The sequence below is a fragment of the Cryptotermes secundus genome, unplaced genomic scaffold, assembly GCF_002891405.2.
Source record: "Cryptotermes secundus unplaced genomic scaffold, Csec_1.0 scaffold873, whole genome shotgun sequence".
In the NCBI taxonomy this organism is placed as follows: Eukaryota; Metazoa; Arthropoda; class Insecta; order Blattodea; family Kalotermitidae; genus Cryptotermes; species Cryptotermes secundus.
In genome coordinates, this window is record NW_019739229.1 from 1,960,243 (window position 1) to 1,984,532 (window position 24,290).

A 24,290-nucleotide genomic window follows, 5' to 3' on the forward strand; every position below is an offset into this window, starting at 1 on the left:
AGAAAGAAAACAAGCAAGAAATATTTTAAGTTCTATACTCAAATTTCGGTTCTGGACTTTCAGGCTATCACGGTCATGAATCGGGTTCAATTATCGACAGGGACATTTTCTCTCTTTTCTATAGCCTCCAGGTCGGCTCTAGGGTCCTATACAATGGGCCCCGGGGGCTTTTTCCCCATGGAAAAACAGGTCACTTTGCTGACCACACACTTCTGTCCATTGTGGAAAGTTAAAAATGAAGGGAGGTATACCTCGACTTCCCAATACATTTTGAAAGTGTGGTGCTTAATTAATTAAGCAGAGGAACAACTTTGCTTATCAGAACACGAGGAAACCTAACGTAGTTTTCCTTCACCTTTAAAGGTAACCATACCGAATCGACATATCTGCAGTCATCTGTTAACGGGGACAGGAAGAAAAAAGATCAGAGATGCTTGCTTCCCTACTGGGAATTATTAGACCCCACAGCTCGGCCAAGCGTCACAGCTCCATAGGGAATGCGTGGAAATACGTGATTTAATCACCCAACTCACCAGACTTGCGTCAACGTAACTGATCCTTCCCAAGGGTGTAATATTTGTGTTCCAATGTGGGGCAGGAATCCAGATTTCTGGTCGGTAGGACCAGCCAGTCCCATAGGTCACATTGACCCCCTGAAGACCTTACTGACAGGTCTGAGTGTCCAGATACACTCGTCATTCCACTGCATGAAGTGGCGGGTTTGTTGGGCTCAAAGTGTTCGGTTCCTCCCTGCAGGATTGTACAGTATAACGCCAATTATCCGAATTAATTAGCGACAAATAAAGTTCGGATAATTGGATTAAATTGTTTTCCATGAAAACATTGTTAAAACACAGTTATAATAATGTAACGTGTTTGGAGTAGATACTTCAATGGTAACGCAATAACAGTGGGCCGTTGCGTAGGAATTGCAGAATCAACGAAGCCGCATTTCCCCGGTGATAGACAACAGAAGGTTCACTGCGTAGCAACGGCTGCGGATATATAACAAGGTAATGCATTCGCCGAGTCAGTATTGGGATAGCAGTCGCCGAAGGCTGTTGGGATCCAGCCACGGTCAGGGACAGTTGGAAGATAGCCGCCGCGGGATACAGTTGAAGCGATAACAATTGTAAGGTGTGCAAGATTGAGTGTCCAATAAAGATTCGCTAAATCCGAGGCCCATGTAAAGTTATTTCTCGCGTGACACACCCAACACGTGACAATATATTGTATTCTTAAAAGTAATAAAAACCAAAATCTCTCTCACCTACCAACCAACTACTTCACCGCACTCAACTGAACTGCTGACAATTTGAATTTCAGAACTCGACTGACTATGCTTTAAATATTTCGGCACGAACCACATAGAAAACACCGTCTCCATTGTTATAGTCCAAAGATACCTCGACCGTTGCATAGAAACGGATGTTTCTTTATTCGCTTATTGCATATCAATTTCTGTTGTTTACTGAGTCGCCGCTTAGAGACGGGTCTATACGCCTCAGTATACTGTATTGTTAGTGTGCTCCCATGGCAACGCTTAACTTCTAATACTGAGCAGCCAAGAAATCTAATTGTTGAGAGACTGAACAAGACGTCTCGATCACTGGCCTTCCAAACACCAAATACAGTCAGACTCATGAATGAGAAAGATAATGTCTGCAGGGAACGGAAATGTTTACAATCGACATTAAGCGTACTTCCGGAGAAGCGCGCTCGTGTTTTTGTCGCCTTGCAGAACATTTTAAATTATATTCTATCTACAATGACGATTTTCAAGTTCAGAAAATGGAGAAAGCCTTTTGTGTAGTCAGCTGGATCTGACACCGTACGTCATGTCAGATGATGGTGTGAGACTGGAGGTGCTGAACCTTTCGTGGTGAGGCCTGCGGGAAGCAGGAGACCCCTGTGAGTGCCCCTACTGCAGCTGGGGGGCAGAGTGACGGCGGCATATATCGGATTCAGAGTGGAACACGTACACAGAAGGTTGCGTACTTAAACCTGGAAGGGCGCATGCACGGGGTAGGTTTCACAGTAAGCAAAAGGACAGATGTAGCTAAAAATGGAACTGCTACTACTACCATTACTGCTAATACTAATACTACTAGTAGTCATTCTAGCCGTTGAGGCACTACGCCACAAGCCGGAAGGTCGCGGAATCGAATCCCGATGAGGCCATTGGATTTTTTCAATTGACCTAATCCTTCCGGTCGCACTATGGCCCTGGGGTCGACTCAGCCTCTAACAGAAATGAGTACCAGGAATCTTCCTGGGGGTAATGAGCGGGCAGCGCGTAAGGATGACAGCCTCACCGCTATCTGTGAGCCGATTGTCTAGATAATGTGGGAGCCATGATATCTCACAACCCGACGTCTCCGAACCCTATGTGCCTCCACGGCCAGTAGTAGTAGTGGTGGTAGTAGTGGTGGTGGTGGTGGTGGTAGTAGTAGTAGTAGTAGTAGTAGTAGTAGTAGTAGTGGTAGTGGTAGTGGTAGTGGTAGTGGTAGTGGTAGTGGTAGTAGTAGTAGCGGTTGTACAAGAGGTACAACAGGTACAAGAATTCCAGAGCGACTCTATACCTGAGGTCGGTATGACGTCGAGGCCGATTGATTTCGATGGCCGCAGGCTTTATATAGCATTTTGAGCAACGGAGTTTGAAACAGGAGACGGGGGATAACATTTCAGTACATTGATTAATCGACGAAAAGTTTCTACAGCAAAAAATAATTGTAGACCGATAGAAAAAGTTTCGAAAATGCCTCAGCAATATTACGAGGTTTATTTAAAAGTGCGCCATCGATACGAAGATGTATAGAGTACATAGTAAGCATCTTTTTCTTTTCCTAAATTGTGATATATACCACAGACTTCTTTAGGGTGAGATTTTAAATTTTTGTCGAGGGACGTGTGCCCGTCTGAGGTTCATTTTACGGCTCTGTTACTATCAACACAGTATCAGATGGTAGGGCAATTTGTGAATTGGAAAGGATTTAATAAGAGGCGATTGTAGCCTATTCGAAGTACAGGTATTTGCCTGGAAGGACTGAGAAAAACTGCTAACAAGTCAGAATATCCGATGTCAGTTCCGGGATTCGAACCAAGCTTTTCCCGAACATATATCCAGAGAGTCACAGCCAGGCCAACCTGGTGTGTTCATGTATTCTACATAGAAATTCGCGTTGGCATAATATAAATCATATTTAATTTCTGCGTCACCAGTGATAATGCAGATAAGCAGAGGGAGGGAGTGTTGTTTTTGTGGCGCGGCTGAGCAAAGTTCACGGGAATAGCGACTTCGCGTGGCAGCTCCAAGCGGTGGTGAGTTTTAATATATTTGTCGCGAGACTACGGAAGAGGAAGTGAAAACCAACATATGGAAACTGAATTCAGTCCCACGGCCATGACAGCTAGAGTCTATAGAATTTACGGTCACTTGAAGACTTTACATTTGTCGGAAATAACTTCAAAGTTTCGAATCGCGCCATGAATTTTATTGTTGACTTGTAAGAATTTCTCTCACCAGATGTTTACGTGGAGCCGCTGTAACCAATGCCACACGCTGGTTACACAGCTGTATTTATTATGGCAACCAAACGGAAAGCTAACGCAAAGAATCGCGCAGCCGCCATGTTGTTATTTGATATTGTATGAACACCTGTTTTGGCTAAACTTACGTTATGTGTTTTTCAGATCTCTAAGGCCACATATTATTTCAGGCCCCAAACTAAGCAGCTATATTCTCTCCCCACCTCATTACTTTGCGCCTTATTTCTAACTGAAAGTAATGTGGATTCGAATTGGCCTCCATTGTCAAAACATTCAATAGTAATACCGTGAAAACAGTTCGACTGCTTCAAATGTCGAAAGGGAGGACACAATGAGACCCACAACGATAAATCCATTTACGTGTAATATATAAATTTCAATAAGGGAATGGGTAACGGGGGATTTTACCTTGGAGGGTAAAGTCGCCCGGATTTGAAGCTGATGACTCACTTTCATTTAATGCCGAGGTCAAGAATGGTGGAGCTATAGGACCTCCACTTCCCAGTATGTTCCATGGCATAGTGTTTAGTTAAGTGAAAGCAAGGAAAACTTCACTTTTGTTAAGGAAATCAAGGACAAATTTATATCATTAATATAAAAGATCAGCCGGTCACGGTAGCCGAGCGGTCTAAGGCATGCACTGTCTTCGCTCGCTCGGAAACCGGGATCGTGAGTTCGAACCCCACTTAGGGCATAGATGTTTGTGTGCGTTTTTCTTTCTTTGTGTACAGGTAGAGGCCTTGCGGCGAGCTGATCACCCGCCCAAGAATTCCAACCGAATATGTAAGATCTAGGAAAAACCGAAGTGAAGGGAGAAGTTCATGGAGGTAGGCCTATGCCCATTGGGGCTCTGGTGACAAGAAAAAAAAATATGTACATAAAAGATCATCAGCTTCGTCCAGTGTGATTGATTTTTAATGCTTCATCCTTTACATGTTTCGGTCGGAGCAACCATCTTCAGGACATATCAATACATGAGGAAACCACTGTTACTTGTACAGTGTCCCTGTTCACTACCAACACATACAGACACCACCATTACAACGTCATGAATATAAAATATTGCCTTTAACAATTACACCGATGTGCCTGAATTTATTAAAACATTTATAAATCATTACAACTAGTCTATTTACAAGTATGGTTTAAAAAACTTTGTTAAAATCTAGAACCAATTTGGTTCTTGTTAATTTTACTTCTTATCTTTAGAGGAAAATGATTTATCAACCAGACTGAACGGCGTTGATGAGCTATTATACTACTGCCAGTGTGACGTCACACCCCTGTGCTCTGTAAACATCAGATTTATATCTGCAAAATAAATAGACATCAGAGGCAGTTCAATGTACAGGACTGCTGAACAATGCACTAGGATTAGGTCGGCAGCTTTCCATGGTTGATCTAATAGCTCCACGATTACACACATCCATTTATAAATGCACTTCAGGGGGCTAGGTTCAGCTCCGAGCACGATCATGTCTGCTCGGCTGTCTGTGTCGGCAGCTGTCCTGTTTGAAACGCGGCTGTGGAGCTGTATATACCGACGGATATTTTCCTTTGTTTCCTTCATTCTTTGTAAGCTTTGAACACATCATTAACTCATAAAATACCGTTATATCTTTGTCTCTCCGTGATTGCCCCCATATATCTCACTTCAGCACTGTGGGACACGTGACCTAGAAAGTTGACTGTGAAGAAATGTGTAAAAATACATATTGTGACATGTAGATCCATTGCCAAATAATAGCTGTGCTAACAGGCGACAGTCCAACAGCCGTTGCTAGGGAACAGCTCTCTGGATAGGTTTCCTAGGCAACGAGAGAAGATGCAATAATGGAAGAGACTTTTCTATGCGGTCCTTGCCGGGAATATATAACGAGGACCAGGTGCCATTATGAGGCAGTCTTGAGACGGCAGTTAGAAAGTAGGAAGTTGGTGTGAGGTGGCCGGCGGCCGGCGGCCTGCGAGGATGTGGGCACGGGAGCAGAGAAACGTCCNCTATATAACGAGGACCAGGTGCCATTATGAGGCAGTCTTGAGACAGCAGTTAGAAAGTAGGAAGTTGGTGTGAGGTGGCCGGCGGCCTGCGAGGATGTGGGCACGGGAGCAGAGAAACGTCCACAGTTGAATCAGTTGAGAATTGCAGTTGTGAGAAGTTGGTGGAGGACAGTTCGGAAAACCAGCAGAAAGGAAATGTCTGCCATTGGAAGCAGCTACCAAGCAACGGACAGTGAAGCCCGAGAAGATCTTATGTATACTGTAGATACAGTGATTTTTGGAGTGTGTAATTCTGTGAGGCTGCCGTAGTTATTTGTAGTTACGTTCTGTAAGTGTCCAATAAATGCGGTTACCAACAAGAACCCCGTCTAGACTCACTCACGTGACAAAATGCAAGGGGAGAGGAAGTGCAACTGCCTGTGGCACTTACCGGCCGCTCTCCGAGGTTTCTCACGCGACAGTGCAGGAAGGCTGACGCTCCCAACTGCGCGGTCACGTTTGTAACAAGATTGTTATCGAACACGGGATCGTTGTTGCCACTCCCTCTCGGTTTCCCGTAGTCCAGGTGACCAGAATTTTTCGATCCAGGATACCGCTCTGTGCTGCCTCCTCCAACCAATTCGTGTGAATCTGGAAAGCAAAAACAACGGTTTATTTACGATAAGCAACCAGGCATTTTTACTGTCTCTCCCTCTCTTCACTCTTGATACCAATCGATACTGTGGAATTTCTTATGGATCATTTATACAAAATGCTTCAAAAACAAAACTTGAAGACCGTATCTGTCTGTTCGCCCATCCACATGTTCCCTCCTACGGATTTGCATGACAAATTTAGAGGAAATTTTTACTCTATTTCAAATTAAATATCGTCGACAAAGTTTAATTCTGGCCACAAAATTTATCATCCTGGATCCTAAGACCGACTTTTCTCTGATATATTTGGTGGTTTTCTTCAGTCACTCCTGACAACCGCTTTGACGGGTCTTTCTTTTAATATGCCAGGACCAGGTCTGTATAGATCTCTTTTAATTTACCAACCACAATCAGCGTGCTTTTAATGCTACGCAATCTATGCAATTGCTTTGAAGAAATATGTCACAGTATAATTAAACGCATCCTCAGTCACGATTCCCTGTGTCCCGGTTGAGATTCGAACCCAGCACATCAAGGAAACGGTCTAGATTGCCACTACTACATCAGTATTCCAGGTATAGTGACAATGTAATTAGGAGTATTATTATCGAAACCCTCGTCAGTGCGATAATTGAAAATTATTTTGCCACACATCTTGTAGAATAAAGATTGCGTCCGTGCCAAAAGGGGAAATGTGACTATGTGGGGGCGGGCGTCGGCGTCGGAAGTAACGGTCCATAAGCCGTGTACTCTCTCGTAGACGCGATGTAATCAGTGGCACTGAATCCGACTACGCTAAACGTTGAAATAAGAGCATATCATCATGGATTCGTGCCGCCTCCACGTGCCGAAACAATTGAATTATAAAAATAAAATGCAGAATATTTCACTGTGCGTCCCGCTTTCCCTTGCCGTCTGTGTGCAACGTCGAATAATATCTCTCACATTTTTCTGTTTATAGTTGCTACGCAGTAGCGTAGTTGGTTGAGGCACTATGCTACAAGACGGAAGGTCGCGGGTTCAAGTCCCGATGAGGTAATTAGATTTTTTTCAACTGACCTGATCCCTCCAGCCGCACTAGGCTCTGGGGCTTAAGCAGCCTCTAACAGAAATGAGTACCAGGAATTAATTAAATAATTTTCCTGGGGAGTAAAGCGCGGCCGGTGCGTAAGGCTGACAACCTTACCGCCATCTTTGAGCCGATTGTCTAGATAATGTGGGACCCTCAACGTCTCACAGCCCTATGGCTCTCCACGGCCTGCTGCAGGGATACATTTACTTATTTCGACCTAACAGGCCATCTTGCGTAAAGGTTGTTGTGATGAAGGACTCGGCTGCTCATTGCAATGTTGTGCTGATTTTCTTATGTAGTTGCCTCGGATTAGTTTAGGTTGTGTGGGTCAACCAGCTGATTTAGTTGGGAGTCCTTGAATCATTTGAAACACATGCATAGAAATTGTTCAAGGACACCTAGATAAATCAGCTGGTTGCCCACATAAACAAAAAGCCGAGACAACCACATAAGAAAAGCAGAACAGCATTACAGTTAGCAACAGAGCCCTTCATCAGAACAACCTGTCCACCTGATGATGGCCGGTTAGACAGAAACATGTAGTGACACTCACTCACTCATGGAGCTGAGCTCTTCTTGAAAATCTGCCAATTGTGCAGCTACTCAAGAAGTTCCCGGCATTTTATGGAACGCGAAAGTTCATTACTGTGTTCACAAGAGCCCTCCACTACTCCCTATCCTAAGCCGGATCAATCCAATCTATACCATCCCATCATATCTCTCTAAGATCCATTTTAATATTGTTCACCCACCTACGTCTTGGTCTTCCCAGTGGTCTCTTTCCTTCCGGCTTTCCCACCAATGTCCTATATGCATTCTTCCTCTCCCCATTCGTGCTATATTCCCTGCCCATTAACATGTAGTGACAATAAAGATGAAACTGTAAGAGGATATTAAACGACGCTACATACAGGAGGCAAAAAAGTGAACACAAAGTCAGAACCACGCAGCGCAAGGATACTGCAATTTAATATTATGCAAAATGTCGTACGTATTTCTGTCGTCTGTTTCCATACAGAACAGCTTGTAACACGTTCAGGAGCTATCAGATTCAAACCGAAAGCTAATATATATTTCGGAAGGCCGCCATGTTGCTAGTAATTTGCATTCCGCAAGAATGTTACAAAGGAGTTTCCATGTTTCTGACAACTTTTTCCCACGCCTTGTGCTAATATTATATCCCACCCGAGTAGTTGGCATGCTCGCCATTTTCTGCTTAATTTCAGGCTAGAAATTTGTGAGTACAGATTTCAGTGGCCTCTCGTAATATTCATTTGTTTCAGAATCAGTAAACTGGTCGAATGTTTAATGAGAAAGATAGCGGACACATTGGTACTCAAACATGTGCTCGGTTTGTGGTTCTCACGGACGTGACCGTGAAGAGTGCGCGCTTCTTGGTTCTAAAACCCTGTAGTTCGGAGACAATCTGACGTTTCGGAACAATATATATCCTCCATCTTCATGATCAAAGAGCAAACAATGCAAAAGAAAGCGGCAGAAGCTAAGCTTGCCGACTGCTTCGGTTGGTTTTCTGTTTCGCCAATTTTTCGAAACAGAAGATGGATACGACATTCTTCCGAAACGTCTGGTTGTCTCTGAACTAAATGGTTTTATATTGCAGAATACTATACTCTTGATACGTATTTCATTCATTCATCAATAGCTCTAGAGCCCTTTGTTGGGCCTAGGCCTCTTCTTCAGTTTCGTAATCTTTCTTGAGCCCTGTGTTCGCCTGTAGATGCAACAAAGCAGGTTGAAACGCGAGCAGTGCGCTAGAGACCAACAATTCCACTTTTCGTTTGTGGCTGACGTAAATGATTATATTTCTACAAGTACTAATCCCCTTGTTGCATTTACCCCTTTCGCTTCAAGCACTTTTCCTCTCGTCAGTAGCCGGCTGTTACTTTTGCTTGCAAAGGTCACGAGAGATGATATCGTCCCGAAACCAAGCCGTATGGACGTGGAGCACATTATGTCCTGACTGATTGCTGGATGTAAACGTGTGCTAATCGGCAACAGCACCACACGCAACAGTGCTGACGATTTATTGTAACCCATTCACTTCGGAATAAACGTCAGCTGTTGATTAAATGAAACCAATCTCAATCGAGGATACTTAAAACAAGCACATGTGTTAACTAGCACGAGGCGTGCGCAGTTCTTTGTTGCAGATTCTATTGCTTGGTTTATCTAAGTGCATAGAGGCAGCAATTGAGAAAAATTCCTTTTATAATCCGTAACAGACTTTCAAAAAAGTAAAGCTATTGTTGTTAGAGGCCGTGGAGGCCCATAGGGTTGTGAGACGTCGAAGTTCTCACATTTATCTAGAAAATCTCTTCACAGATGGCGGTGAGGTTGTCAGCTTTACACGCCGGCCAACCTTCGCACCCGAGGAAGATTTTTGATACTCATTTCTTTTGCATGCTGTGTCGACAACAAGGTCATGGTGCGGGTGGAAGGATTAGGTCAATTGAAAAATCCAATAACCTCACTGGGACTCAAACCCCGCAACTCCCCAGCTTGTAGCATTCGTAAAATATATCGATTTATTAAACTGATAAAAGGCCGAAAGGCGAGAGGCTCCGACAGTTGTAGCTTTCCGAAAATATAAATTATGTTAATATAAAAGGATTATAATGAGGCGCTTCAACTACAAATTAAGATTTCCGGTTTATTTAGCGATCCTTTATTTGCTGCATTATTTGAAAATGTTCTAAGTAGAAGAGAATTGTGTGTCTCCCCCGTCACTTGAGGACAGAAACAGTTGCAGTTCCCGAAACGTCGTGTTCTCTGCGTTTCTATAACACCAGAGAGTGGACAAAGGCCAAAAAGCCAATAGTTCTGAAGATAAAGAGAAGGTTACAGTGGCCATGGACAGAGAATGCAGCTCCTTTTGGCCAGCCCTGAACAAATTCCGCTCCATCGCGTGAGTGCACGAGGTCTCTTACTTCAAGGGAGAAACATGAACATTTGGAACGTAAGTGCTTAAGAAAATGTTTACATTTATGAAGAGCAAAGAAAGTGAGCAGTAAGGACGTTACACAGTTTAAACTGTTTACTGTAGCCACGATAATATGAAGGTGGATGGACACATGGCTGGGATGGGAGATAATAAACATATACAAAATTGTAATGCAGGAATATTTCGGAAGACGTAAAGAGAGAGAGAAATTAGTGAGGCATATAATAGTGTCGCGTGTTGCCTATATAACGCGGGTCTCAGATTTGGCGAATATGTTTACTGGCCAATCTCTTCAACACTCGCTGTAATCTGGTCTCAATTCCGACCTGGTCTTCCTTTATACCGTACTGTCGGACGTATTCTAAGGCACCTTGTTCAAAGATCCCGTTTCACGTGTTCTCTCCGCCGGTAGCTAGTGTTTTGTTTCGTTGAAGCCGTAACTTCACTAGTTAGGTTGCGTATTCTCTCGTTGCTAGGAATTTTCCTAGCCGTTTTCATGCAACCGTCTCGAACAATTCGTGTATAACGGTGGAACTCAACTGTTAGATTACTAGCCGCTGTATAGCAATGGATGAGTTCCGATTCAGCGGGAATGCTGGTCGTTGCCTAGTAAATCAACCCTGATCTCAAACATTCCGGATTCCTGGCGGCGCGCCACAATTGATAGATCTTAGGGATTTAGGTTTTGAAGATGGTCGGCTAGTAATTCTGCCTCAGGGCCATAGCATCTGATGGGGTCTGGCAATAGCTGTGTTGAACCTATGTACGCTACTGTCAGAACGTTGCATAGTTCTTTTTATTGCCAGTGGGGTGGGACTAAGTCCCTTGTACTGCGGCCACTTCTGGCCTATTGTACCAGCCCCAGGTGATAGGTGAGGGAGCAATTGGTGGAATGAAGATTGGCAGGGGAAACGCGAAGTACTCGGAGAAAATCTGCCCCAGCTCCACTTTGTCCACGACAAATCCCACTTGACCAGAGCCGGGATCGAACCCGGGCCGCCGCGACTAACCGCTTTAGCTATGGCGCGGCCAACGTTACGTAGTTAGTCATTTGAAGGTTCAGCAAAAGCACATGTGCTAGAGTCACTGTACTACCTACTTTGCAACAACTCGTGGCCTCTCATACCCCCCTCTCCAACCTAGCTATTCTCCTACACATCCCCACCCCATTCGTTGCCTGCGCAAGTCCTTGGTTGACATTCGGAATTCAGTTCTTGGGGTGGTTGTTGCCTTGTTCGCGGTCTAAGGTCCCTGGGGGCCGCTAAGTGGTCGGTGATTTGGAAGTGTTTCCTTCTTAAAAATCGGATTTGGCTTGTGTGTCCGGTATTTAGATTCGGCCTTATTCACCTCTGCATATTCCGCCAGGTTTGTTTTACTATGATCATCTAACCTTAGGTCACGGGCCTACCCGCCATACTGTTTATCTGTAGTTGTGTTACTTCCATTGTTTGCTTTTCTTGATCTTTCCTTCTGCAGTCTGTCGCAGTGTTTACTGAAACCGTTCCAAGGCTAGTGGAAGTGCTGCGCCATAGCTCAAGCGAATAGTCGCTAGCTTCCCATCGTGGCGGCCCGGGTTCGATCCCGGGTCTGGTCAAGTGGGATTTGTGGTGGACAAAGTGGCACTAGGGCAGGTTTTCTCCGAGTACTTCGGTTTCCCCTGCCAATCTTCATTCCACCAATTGTACCACAATCACCCTCACCTATCATCTGGGGCTGGTACAATAGGCCAGAAGTGGTCGCAGTACAAGGGTCTTAGTCCCACCCCACTAGCAATAAAAAAAAGTTAGTGGAAAGTTTCCAGATATATCAGGGCCTACTCTCTTTGTATCACGCCTCTGTTGTATTGTTATTGTTTATTCATTTTTGTAATTATTAAAATTGTTGTTTGTATATTACACGTTTATTTTCATCGAGCCACTACTATTATTATTGTTGTTGTTATTATTATTATTATTATTATTATTATTATTATTATTATTATTATTATCATCATCTTGTTTTATGAAAATCCTGGGGAGGGTAGTGCTCTGTCTATGCTACTTAACTTTGGTTTACCGTTTCCTGGAGGTCAAAAGCCCATGATTCAACAACGGAGACCTCGAATGACGGACAGAAGAAATGCAGGGGACCTGTAGTTAAATGTGATGACCTCTCGTGATATGTAGCGATGAAATCTCCTTCAACAGCTCAATATGTATACAGTGAACGAATGGCGACATATGAACCCCAGCCATTTCATTTATTCTTTCGATAATGTCCAATATTCCAATCGACGTGAAAGCATAGATAATAATATTGCCATTATCCCATAGAATTTTAGTGGAGATTACTTTTGGCATTTTCCCAGTAATTTCAGTTTTGTAGTTCCATTAAATTATTGAAATCATTAATTTTTATATCAACATCACTGCCCCTCTCTTAGCCCATAAAATGGCAAATGTTTGTCACTACAGCTAAGTACTAGCCTTGGCCTCTATTTAGAGGTGTATAGTATATACTATATATGTATATACATATCCAGTTTTTCGTGGCCTTCAACAATAAGTGCAAGAGTGTGGTCAACGTCCTTCTAAGGCCACTATCCGAGGAAAGTTGTAAGTTAGGAGGCTGTGGTTGAAGAACAAAATCTCAGCCATTGCTGCGATTCCAACTCGGAATCTCCGGTCTTCCAGATCTTAAGGTTCGGCGACACAGAGCGCTACGTACGCGACGCACGCTACGAACGCTATGTTCGCTATACGAACAGAAAAATATCTCCCTTTATTGCCAATGTGACTGGCCACACAGACTTCCGTACGTTACGTACGCTATGTTACCTATGTTACCTGCGTCGCAGAGTGTACACAGCGTACGTAGCGAATATAGCGTAGCGCTCTGTGAGGCCGAACCCTTACACTACGCAATATACCGACTGAGCATTACGGCTATTCGCTTAGCATAAACAACCGACCCACCTCTTCTATTCATGGTCTCCATGCAGACCACTTGCCGCTCTAAACACTTCTCTAATTCCATAATTTGTTTTTCTGAAAGTGGAAAATATTTGTGCTCCTTTTGCGTTCATGAAATATAGCTTATTTCACAATGTACAAATAGCCCCCTGTGGATTCTGTTAGAGGAAACCTGAAACTGTTTATATGAAAAGTGTGAGACCATATTTTCTCCAATTTTCTAGCATAATATCTTATATAAAAAAAAAGACGTGAGAAAGAGAACCTAATATTTCGCTCGCCGACCAGCGGAGGTCGCTCGGTCGGTATAGTTCGCTTGCATAATAAAGCCACGGAGTTAGTTAGATATTAAGTACTTAACATACTTTCATCAACTGTTAATTATTATTTCAGCATTTATACACGAAATGAGATCTGCTTCCAAATTATAACATACATGATAAGCTCCTCTCTTAAAATATATGTATTGAATTTCTTACCTCTCCTATGCGTGGTACAGCTGACCCTACGATCATGCACCTCGACACAATCGTCCTAGCAGTTTTACGTATATGAACACCGCACGTTATGAAACTCCCCAAACCGCCGAATGCGTTCCAATCTTTAAGTCGTTTAATAACCTGGTCATTTGTAACCATTGTCTTGCAGTTTATGTTGCAGTTGATCTTGTCATATACGCAAGTTTCAATTGGATAGCGTAGCATGCTGGAGTTGTTATGCACGCTAGGATCAGGCTGAGGGAATGGCTTCTCAACAAATCTATGCGTTCCAAGACTTGTAATATGGGCTTTCATTACGCAAAGTAGCCAAGTTTTCCATTAGGTTATTATTTAAGTTACCCGAACAACTTCACAGAAAACGTTTCATTTTTCTGTGCTTTAATGAACTGTAGCTTGTTTAAGGACACTGTCAGCAATGCAAATTATACAGCGTCCAAGGATACTGAATCGGAAACAATATGAAAGGAAGCGGTCGTGGCCTAACTGAAGGCAATATGCCGGTGTTTTCCCAGAGTGACTGGGGAAAGCCACGAAAGTATATCAGTTCTGATCGCGTCCGTTACGAGATTCGAACATGAAACCTTCCGCGTGTAAGTTGGAAACAATACCGCCTGAAACATGGCCGGTAGTTCCATTTCAAACACAGCATTTGAGGCAAACAAAAGCGTTGAAGCTTTATTACTGGGAGCAGATTAATGGCCCTTATAAACTTTCTTTACTAGGGGAACGAGGTTGGGTCATGGTCATTTAGTGACTTGCGTAGTTTCGTCATCACAGAAATTTGTTAGGTTATCTTTCCAACTTACTGCCGGTATTCAGACTTCTGGCGGGAAAATTCAGACATACCTACAGAGGACGTTTCGTCCGTCAGGCTGCCTACACAACAAGGTTTCACGTAACTCGCTCATGAAACTGAGCCCTTCTTGAGAAGCCGCCAGTTGTGCATAGACTACATACTTTACCAGCATTTCATGGAACCTGAAGGTTTATTGCCGTGTCCATAAGAGCCATCCACTGAACCATATCCTCAGTCAGAATAATCCAATCCACGCGATCCCTTCCTATCTCTCTAAGAACTATTTTAATATTATCCTCCCACGTACGTCTAGGACTTGCTAGTCTTCTCTTTCCTTCTGGCTTTTCCACCAGAATTCTGTATATATTCCGCTCCTCCCCATGCGTGCTACAAACACTTTCCATCTCATTATCCTTGACTTAATAATTCTAATTCTATTTGCAGAAAAGTCTAAGTTGTGAAACTCCTCGTTACGCAGTTTTCTTCAGCTTCCTATATCATCCCTCTTCGGTCCAAATATTCTGCCCTTTCATGAATATCAGACACAAAGTTTCACACCGTAGGCAAAAATTATGGTATTTTATATTCAAGTTTTTACGTTTTTAGGCAGCAGACGAGAAGGCAGAAAGTTCTGAACCGAATGGTAGCAAGTTTNTCCTTTCATGAATATCAGACACAAAGTTTCACACCGTAAGCAAAATTATAGTATTTTATATTCAAGTTTTTACGTTTTTAGGTAGCAGACGAGAAGGCAGAAAGTTCTGAACCGAATGGTAGCAAGTTTTACGCGAATTCAATCTTCTCTTAATTTCCTCCTGAATCAAATTTTGATTTATTACTGTTCTTCCCAAATATTTAACCGGTTTCATGTATTTATGTCATGATTTTGCCCTGCATTCTGTTGACGAGACAGCAACATATAGTTTTCTCTGTATTTACTTCTAGACCAAGCTTCTTACTAGCGTCGTTTAGAGCTTCAATGTTTTTCTATGATATTTACTCTCGTATTATCCCTAGTAGATTAATATCATCAGCACTGACCAGACGCTGATGTGTCCCGTTTAATTTCAGTCCCACCTGGCTTTCCTGTACCGTCCTAAAGGAATTTTTTAAGGAAAAGTTGAGGAACAATGGCAATAAATAACATTCTTGTTTTGGGCTATTTTGAATAAGAAACGTATAGGACAAATATTTCACCTGTAAGGATTTTATTATGGGTTTCATTCAAATGCATTCAAAAATCCTAACCAGTTTCATGTGTATCCCAAATTCTATCAGAATACTGTATAATACTTTCCTCCTAACTGAATCATGGGGTTTCTTGAAGTCTATGGAGAGCTTATGTACTGTCTAATTATACGTGTACTTCCATTTCTTCTCCAGTATCTGACGAATGTAAAAAATTGATCAGTAGTTGATCTGTTACGTCGAAACCCACACTGGTAATCTCCAATAAGTTCATCTATGGACTTAACCTTGAGAGAAGAGTATTGGATAAAATTTTCATGAAGAAAATATCAATGGTACATTGGTCCATTTTCACCATAGCATGGCGCGTCCTCAGGTTGCGGGTAGTGGAGACGGCCTCCAGATATGGACATTGGGCTGCGAATATATTAAATACAGCCGTGGATAGCCGGCAAGGGGCGGTTCTACATCCGGGGATTCTGCGTGGGTCTAGTAATTCATCACCTTAAAAATGATGTTGCTGGAAAATTTTATACACAGTAGCAATGAAAATTCACTGAATAGAAGTCGAAAGAGTACATCATTGGAAACAAATATGGTGTTACTATCGTGTAACACAAACTTACTAATTTGAATGAACTTACTATATACTGCTTGCTGCCTTCTTCACGCTGGTCTCTTGTTTGACTCATTTCTCAACCCTCAGAATGGAAGCGACAAGTTCCTCCGAAGCATCCGTTAACTTTCAACGAACTACACAGTATTATATTTAAGCATCCTTTTGCACTACACAGGGTTATATCCCAGGAGACAGAGGTATTCGTACAATATTATTCAGTATATTTGTTTCCTTAAACGAGTATTACAAGCTCAGTTTAAGGTTATAACGTTCATCAGTCAAGACCCTCTTATCTTCCGTACCTCCCTCGGCGGAAAGGGATAACACAACCCTAACGAAATGTTAACCCATTAAGCACACTGCGCCCATGATGCATTCCAAAGGATCAATTCATTCATCAGTGGCTCGAAAGTCCTTTGTTGGCACTGGCCTCTTCTTTAGTCCGTAATCCTTTTTTATACCGATGGTACGACTCTTTGGGCTAGTGATCAGCCCCTCGCAAGGCCGCTACCTACACACAGGACATCGCAAACAGGGAATACAGGCACACAAACGTCTATGCTTCGAGTGGGATTCGAACGCACGATCTCAGGTTTCGAGCGAGCGAAGACAGTTCACGCCTTAGACCGCGAGGACAGTGTGATTTGCATCCTAAACGATGAACTCCGTGGCGTGTAGTCCGCAAGCGAACTATACCGACCGAGCAACCGCCGCGTGTCGGCGAAGTTAGTGTCAACGTTTGCGGATAGAGGGCATCGCGTTGTCAGCGTAACGGTTTCCCACGGCCGTTAATCTCGATTTTCTAGACTGGATTAGAAACTTAAAATAATTAAGTATTACATTAAGTAAGGGCAATAAACTGAACACTGATACACACTCCGTATGCGTCGTGTCGATGTCGCACATATCGTTAGTCGCGTTTTCCGTTCATTGCAGATCAATTTTACAACTACAGTCCCAATTAACGGCATAGAATTTACAGTTCGTTGTCCGAAATTTTGTTGCTGAAAAAGTAATAAACCATCAAAATATAGAACTGCTTCAACACATATTTACCTTTCCTTGTATTTCGTCAAGATATATCTAATAAAAAAGTGGCTTAATTAAAATAAAAGTTGTAGGCCTCAATGGGATACACAATTGTTTGCTGTACGTTCTGTTTTTTTTTAAGATTGTACTTTTTGTTTTAGATGCGTTCATTCATCAAGTCCGAACTGAGGGCCGTGTATACTTTGCATTAGCATGTTCCATATTTACAAAAGACTACCAAATAAAATTCGGTTTTCGCATTTCCAGGCTCCAGACTCTAACGAAAATCGATGACGCACTCAATTCGTGCTTCAAGAGGCGAGTTTGTGGATCCAGTACAAAGTAAATGGCACTGTAGCTCTTGCCACAGAAGCACAGAGTAGCATATTGATTCTTCGTTCTCAAGAAGAAGTCCTGAGGGGCACGCGTTAGCGTAGTTGGTTGAGAAACTATGGTACAAGCCGGAAGGTCAGGGGTTCGATTCCCAATGAAGTGAAGTTTTTCAATTTACCTAATCCTTCCAGCCGCACTATGGCCCTGGGGTCGACTCAACCTCTAACAGAAATGAATACCAGGAATATTCCTGGGGGTAAAGGACGGCGGGCGCGTAAGGCTGCCAACCTCACCGCCATCTGTAAGTCGATTGTCTAGAAAATATGGGAGCCTCGACGTCTCAGAACCCTGTGGGCCTTCACGACCTGTTACAGGGACAACTTTACCTGTACCTTTTACGTTGGGTTGCTATGTGAGCAGTGACCAATGACTGCATGGGTGCGTGAAGTACAGTGAGACAGCGAGGCGTGGCTACTACGTTTACATAATCTGTGCTAACTGGTAACCCTCCAATAGTAGATAATTCATTGATTTTCAATAGAATAAAGAAATAATTGCAGCAATGAAAACCAGATAATTTTACTGTACAAAACAGCAGTGACAGGGAATGTCATTGGCTTAAACCGAGGTCATCGCTGCATCAGATAACTCGAGGTCACTTGTTAAATTTCACTTACACGCTCGGGGTTGTATGAATTAGTGATGTGTGCTGATGTTTATCGTCCAAGTGTGGCATTCCTCGAGGCGTCATTTAGGAGTGACCTGCATACTGTGAACTTGTCTACGTCCCTTCTCGCAGTTTAATCGAGACGAGACAAGGAGAGATACAAAGCTTTGGTTGCACAGTGATGGATGAGTGGGCTATGTGACTAAACTTCTTCGACAGAAAATGTTATACCTATCCAGTCTGATAGGAAAATGATGATTGGAAAGTATGTACTAATTTGAAAGGAGGTGGCCATGGATAATTACATGACGACATCCGGGAATTTTTCCACACAGAAGTTGAATAAAACCACAAACCACAAAACACCAAACACAGTTGGTGAGTTGTCAGGGACTCAAATTTGTATAATCCGAACACAAGTGCAGACGCTACTGCTACAACAGTTGCTTCGCTGCGAAGAATTAAAAACTAAAAATCTTATTCAATTTATCTGTCATGCCTATTATCGTAATGCCTCTTCTTTACCTGCTACTGCAATAGGCAGATAATGTCGTGTATTTTTACACCCGTCGACATAATTTCTTATAAAAATATACAAATATATAGTTTATTTGCATTAAAATCTTAAAAACACCACATATTTCGACCTCTGCTGGGTCATCATCAGGTGTATTGTTTGTGTTTAGGTGATGAACTTGTTTTTTAAATGGATCCATATTTTGAGTATGACTATATTATAACACGTAATATTATGCTTGTATAAGAGGTGAGCCTTCTTGGCCCTTGCACCGCGACCACAGTGATCTATTGTGCTATTATTATTTATTATACTTTGTAACAGAACTCTTGGTATTATAAAATTTTAGCTAAATTATGCTGGTATTAGATATAATTAGTTTAATTAATGTATGTTTAGTTGATGGTTAAAATAGAGTTCCTTCCTATGTGGGTATGATCTTATAAACTCTTGTATGAGGAATGCCGTTTCCTGGGCTGTGGCACCGTGCAGATATTGTAACCGACGTTTCGGAGGAACATATCACCTCCATCTTCAGGGTATGAGAAATCCCTGAGCAAGGAACCAGCATGAGTCGGAGACTGCAGTAGTCAACGTAGAATCCAATCCTCTACTGCCTGTGTTCGGACATAGAAAGAGAATTGCAAGTTTCGATCTCAAAGAATTTAAAGAAAAGAGAAAATCTTAAGTCGGTTTTCGGTAACAAAAATTCTGGAAAAGAAAATTAGCAGTAATTCTGATTACATCTAACTATAGCATATCAAAATATTTCTGTTATTTTTGGACCTGTCCATCGTCTCAAATTTTTAACCACGATATGTCAGACGCTGTTTCTGTCTCCTCCATCAAGTGACAGAATAGAGCGAGGAACTCTGCACCTCTGGGATCCAGGGTTTGATGCTAGTTCTGCCGAGGGTCCATTGGAGTTGAGTTCTTACTCCACTCCATCATCTGATGGACAAAACCATTTTTCTTTCGAAAAATTGTGACTGAAATCTGGGACTATGAACAGTGCCATTAAAAATATTTTAAGGACATCGAAGCTGCTTTATAACACTTCAGGGGCATAAAATGAGTTGCTTGCTTTTCTACAAGCATTATGACTCCTGCGTCAGAATGAACCTCTTATTTAACAAAGCCAACGAGAAGAAGTCTTATGAAATATTCGACCCGACAAGTCACTCTGGAAATATGAAAGAGGTGACGGTCAATTTTCTTATAATTCTCCACACAGAGACGTGTGTCCATTCCTTCAGTGCGGCCCTGAAGAGAGACGTTTATACTCAAATATCGGGTCTTATTATTTAAATGTTAGCGTTGCTAAATATGAAAGTGCTTGGAGGAAGACGTGAGAATTTGTACGTACAAAAAGAATCAGGATATGTTACTTGAAAATTTTGAAACACGGTAGCGTAGTTGGTTGAGGCACTATGCTAGGACCCGGTAGATCGCGGGTTCGATCCCCGATTAGCTCATTCGATTTTTCAATTCACAAAATCCTTGCAACTGTACCATGGCCCTAGGGTTGTCTCAAGTCTCTAACAGAAATAAGTACCATGAATCTTCCTGAGGGTAAAGGGCGGCTTCACTGCCATCTGTGAGCCGAATGTCTACATAATGTGGGAGTCTCGACGTCTCACAACCCTATGGGCATCCAAGGCCTGTCGCAGCGATAGATTTATCTTCTTTATCTATGAAACTGGAATTCGTTTTATATGTTATATTAAATATGCGTTTGCTGCCAGAAACCTTTGAAGCCAGAGCAGTCTGTAGCAAAACACTGCCTCTGACATGTCTGCAAGCATTGCAATTGCTTGCCTCTTCCACCAGCAGCAGAAGAGGCATGGCACGGGAAATTGTGTTATTCTGAACACATGAAAATGACAGGAAAAGCGTGTTTGTGCGAACACTAAGGAACACAAACACCACTATAAATATATATGAATTATAGGTGGGACAGTCGATTTTGGCCGGTGGATCTCTGATGCGTAGTGGTCTGATGCAAGTCGGCGAGCCTAAGATTTGTGGGCATGCGCAGTGACAATATGTTGCCTCAGTAAGAAGGTAGACGTTGAGCTCATAGGATCGCTCTTACTAGTAGATACTGTGTGCTTTTCCCACGTGCCATTTGCTAGTTGCCAGTGCCAGCCTACGAATGTTCCCTCTGCAGAAGAAGCAAGTTCGTAGCATAGACTCGCTCTCATGCGCTGACAGTGAAGAACACCGGCCAAAATGTATCGGCAGGCTTATACAAGTGAAGCTTCGTCTAATAAAAATGTGTAGGCCCGAAATTTTAGAGCGAAGGTGAACTTAGATTTATTTATAATAACCGGAAACTTTTGAGCGTGAAATTAAACGAAAAAGAAACTTTAACTGTTTTAAAGCATTCTTTTTGTGATTATTGCCGTCTTTTAGGATGTGACACCGTACAGCTTGATAGAATTTCACCATCATTCCGGAGGAACGTGCTGAATCCAACTTCAGAGTAGCCCTGCTCTACTGTGATGTTGGATCCGGTAGGTTCCAGGGAAATGCTGCTAGCAATCTAGCTGGCTACATACGCCGAAGACATTTCCCATCATAGTCCCGGCCCTAAGCACTCAACTCTTTCGTGCATGGGCGGGCACTTAGTGTTACGGTCACAAAACATTGTTACACGCTCTGCTTTGTGAGATTTATGTGAGAAGGCATTTCTTGTAACGAATGGGAAAGAATCACATCCGAGTGTCTATAAATATGAGCAGAGCGCTTTTAACTCGCTGCTGAGAAAATGAAGAAGAAACAAGTTTGGTAAAGCTGAGCACAGAAACTCCAGCATCATCGCTCAGTTTATTCGATTATCTACAAAAGGATTACAGAAAAAAATCGTCTACAGCAGCGATTTTCAACCGATGTGTCGCGGCACACCGGTGTGGCGCGAAGGTTCCGCAGTTGTGCCGCGGGAGTTTGGGGGATCGTAAAAAAGAAGAGAGAAAAACTGAAGAATAAAAGAAATCGTGGAAGTAAATTTATTAGTAGCATACATTTTCATAAAATTCCGATAAGAATAAAAACAACGACAGGTTAACGAAAAAAGTTGTCGTTGTAAAATTCCAAGAACTTCCGCCTTTACTATTCTTGATCCAAGAATAATTCTCTAATAAATTTTTAGCACCCTACCGTTCATTCTTGTCAAGCCACTAGTGCCAGTCTTCAGTCAGTTGTTGTTCGAATCGGGTGTACTTTCCGGTAGCTCTATCGATATTGCCCAACTGAGTAGGTTTTACCTGAAGATGAAGACAGAATTCAGTGTCCGAAACGCCCTGTTTTGAGATATAAACAGGATGGTGTTTTAGATAAAAGCAGGAGGATTAATAATGTCCAGAAACATATTATTTGCACTAATTTGTTGTTATTTTTGTAGGGTTCATTCATGAGTATAGAACATAAGTTGGATGATGACAATGAATCATGTGTGGCTAGCACTAGTCTGGTAGCATCGCGCATAGTGCAGTTAGTGTTGGGTCTAAAACCGTCGTGCGCAAATATAATGAAACTTATTTGTCCTTCGGATTAATTTCATGTGGGAAAGAGCAGCAACGTTCTAAGTTTGATGTCTGTGTTGAGGAACTGGCAAACTAAGCTATGGTTCCAAGTAAGCTGAAAAGACACCTTCACACAAAGCACTCACATATATGCGAGAAACCAATTCAATATTGCAAAAGGCTTATATTTGATCAAACACGCCAGGCTAAACAAAGGATCAAAATCACAACTGACAAAACTCAAGAAGCAAGTAATGTCATTCCCGAAATTGTGACAAAAAAGATAGAAAGACAGTAAAATTTGACGAGGATTTCGAAGGAAATTTTGAATATCCATTTATCAGATAACACTATTAGTCTTCGTACACAAGATATGTCTCAAAACTTCGAGTTACAAGTGACAGCTAATATTAAAGAAGCTATTTTTGTCACCCAGCTAGATGAGTCATATGACATCACTGGAAAAGCTCAACTCACAGCATTCAGCGGATTTCTTATTAATGGAGACATCACTGGACAACTTTTATTTTGCAAACCACTCCTATAAATAATAAAACCCCGAGACATTCTTGATGTTGGCGACAGTTGTTTCAGTCCTGGCGTTTTGTCACGAAAATCATGTATCATAACTGCACGGACGGTGCTCCTGCCATATCGGGAAGCCTGAAAGGATTCGTCGCACTGGCCAAACAAAAGAATCCTTGAATTATTTTTACACACTGTTTCCTGCTCTTATTTCAAAATCGGTAGTACCTGAGATCCAGAAAGTACTGGATGAGATGATCAAAATGGTTACCTACATCCAGAGTAGGCCACTACAATTGAGGTTGTTTTCATCACTGTGTTCTGCTGTAGGAGCTGCTCACACAGTGAAGTGAGGTGGCTCTCAAGGTTCTGTGAACTGAGGGAAGAGCTCACAATTATTTTCTTGCCTGAGGAGTCTGAGTTGGATGACCTGCTTAGTGATGAGATCTGGTGCAGTAAAGTTGCTTTCCTAACAGACATCTCCCACGCTTTTAACCCTCTTGACAAGAGAGTGCAGGGAAGGAAATGACATATTCTTAGGCCGCGCCACAGCTCAAGCGGTTAGTCGTTGGTTTTCACCGCGTCGGCCCGGGATCCATCCCGGATCTGGCCAATTAGGATTTATGGTGGATAAAGTGGCGCTGGGGCAGGTTTTCTCCGAGTACTTCGGTTTCCCCCGTCAATCTTCTTTCCACCAAACTCTCCATCATAATCACCCGGGACAGGCTACAATAGGCCAATCAGTGGCCGCCGTACCGAGTGGACCCACGTGGACTCTACCCCCCACAAAGCGAATTTAAAAAAAAAATCTTACTTGTACTTACAAAATTAAATCTTTTAAGGAGATACTAACACTATGGGGAGTCACAATCAAAACAGAGAACAAAGTTGAGATGTTTGAACTAATAAAAAGTTGCTCACTGGAAAAGAAACTTGTCGATTTACTTCTACAAAATTTGTCACTGCTAAGTAAAAACACTGAAATGTATTTCCTATCACTTAATGTATTTTCCTTGGACTGGGATACGTTCGAGCCAGCAGAACTGAATCTTGCAGAAGAAAATGAGCTGACTGAACACTGAAACTAAAGTATGGCCTCACTTTGGCTGTCTCTCCGACAGAAGCACACCATCCTTTCTCTGTATCGTATCTGTGTGAGGCTGGCTTCTCTGCTATGCGCACGATGAAGCGCAACGTCGCGGCTTCAAATACAGGAGGAGGACTTGAGGGTATCCTTCTCAGCCATCCGTTGCCGGACAAGGGACATCTTGGGACTTCACCAAGCACAGCTTTCCAACTGATATGTTTATGTTTATATAAAGATGTAGTTCTACTCAAGTATATAACAAAAGCTCCTAACCCTCTTTTTGTTTACTGTGAATAGAAAAGTTTATTGTAGTATTAAAACTTTTCATCACAGAGGAG

The 24,290-nt window shown here is 42.5% G+C and overlaps 1 protein-coding gene and 1 long non-coding RNA gene across 2 annotated transcripts in view; one reads left to right on the plus strand and one right to left on the minus strand.

The window, feature by feature from the left end:
* LOC111871793 (hemicentin-1-like) overlaps positions 1–24,290 on the minus strand; it is a 475,354-nt gene that overhangs the window by 161,802 nt on the left and 289,262 nt on the right. The window contains exon 4 of the mRNA XM_023865137.2: positions 5,978–6,177. Within this exon, the coding sequence (XP_023720905.1) occupies positions 5,978–6,177 (200 nt within the window). The remainder of the gene's footprint in view (positions 1–5,977; positions 6,178–24,290) is intronic.
* LOC117282902 overlaps positions 11,452–24,290 on the plus strand; it is a 41,116-nt gene continuing 28,277 nt past the window's right edge. The window contains exon 1 of the long non-coding RNA XR_004513812.1: positions 11,452–11,581. This is a non-coding gene — a long non-coding RNA (uncharacterized LOC117282902). The remainder of the gene's footprint in view (positions 11,582–24,290) is intronic.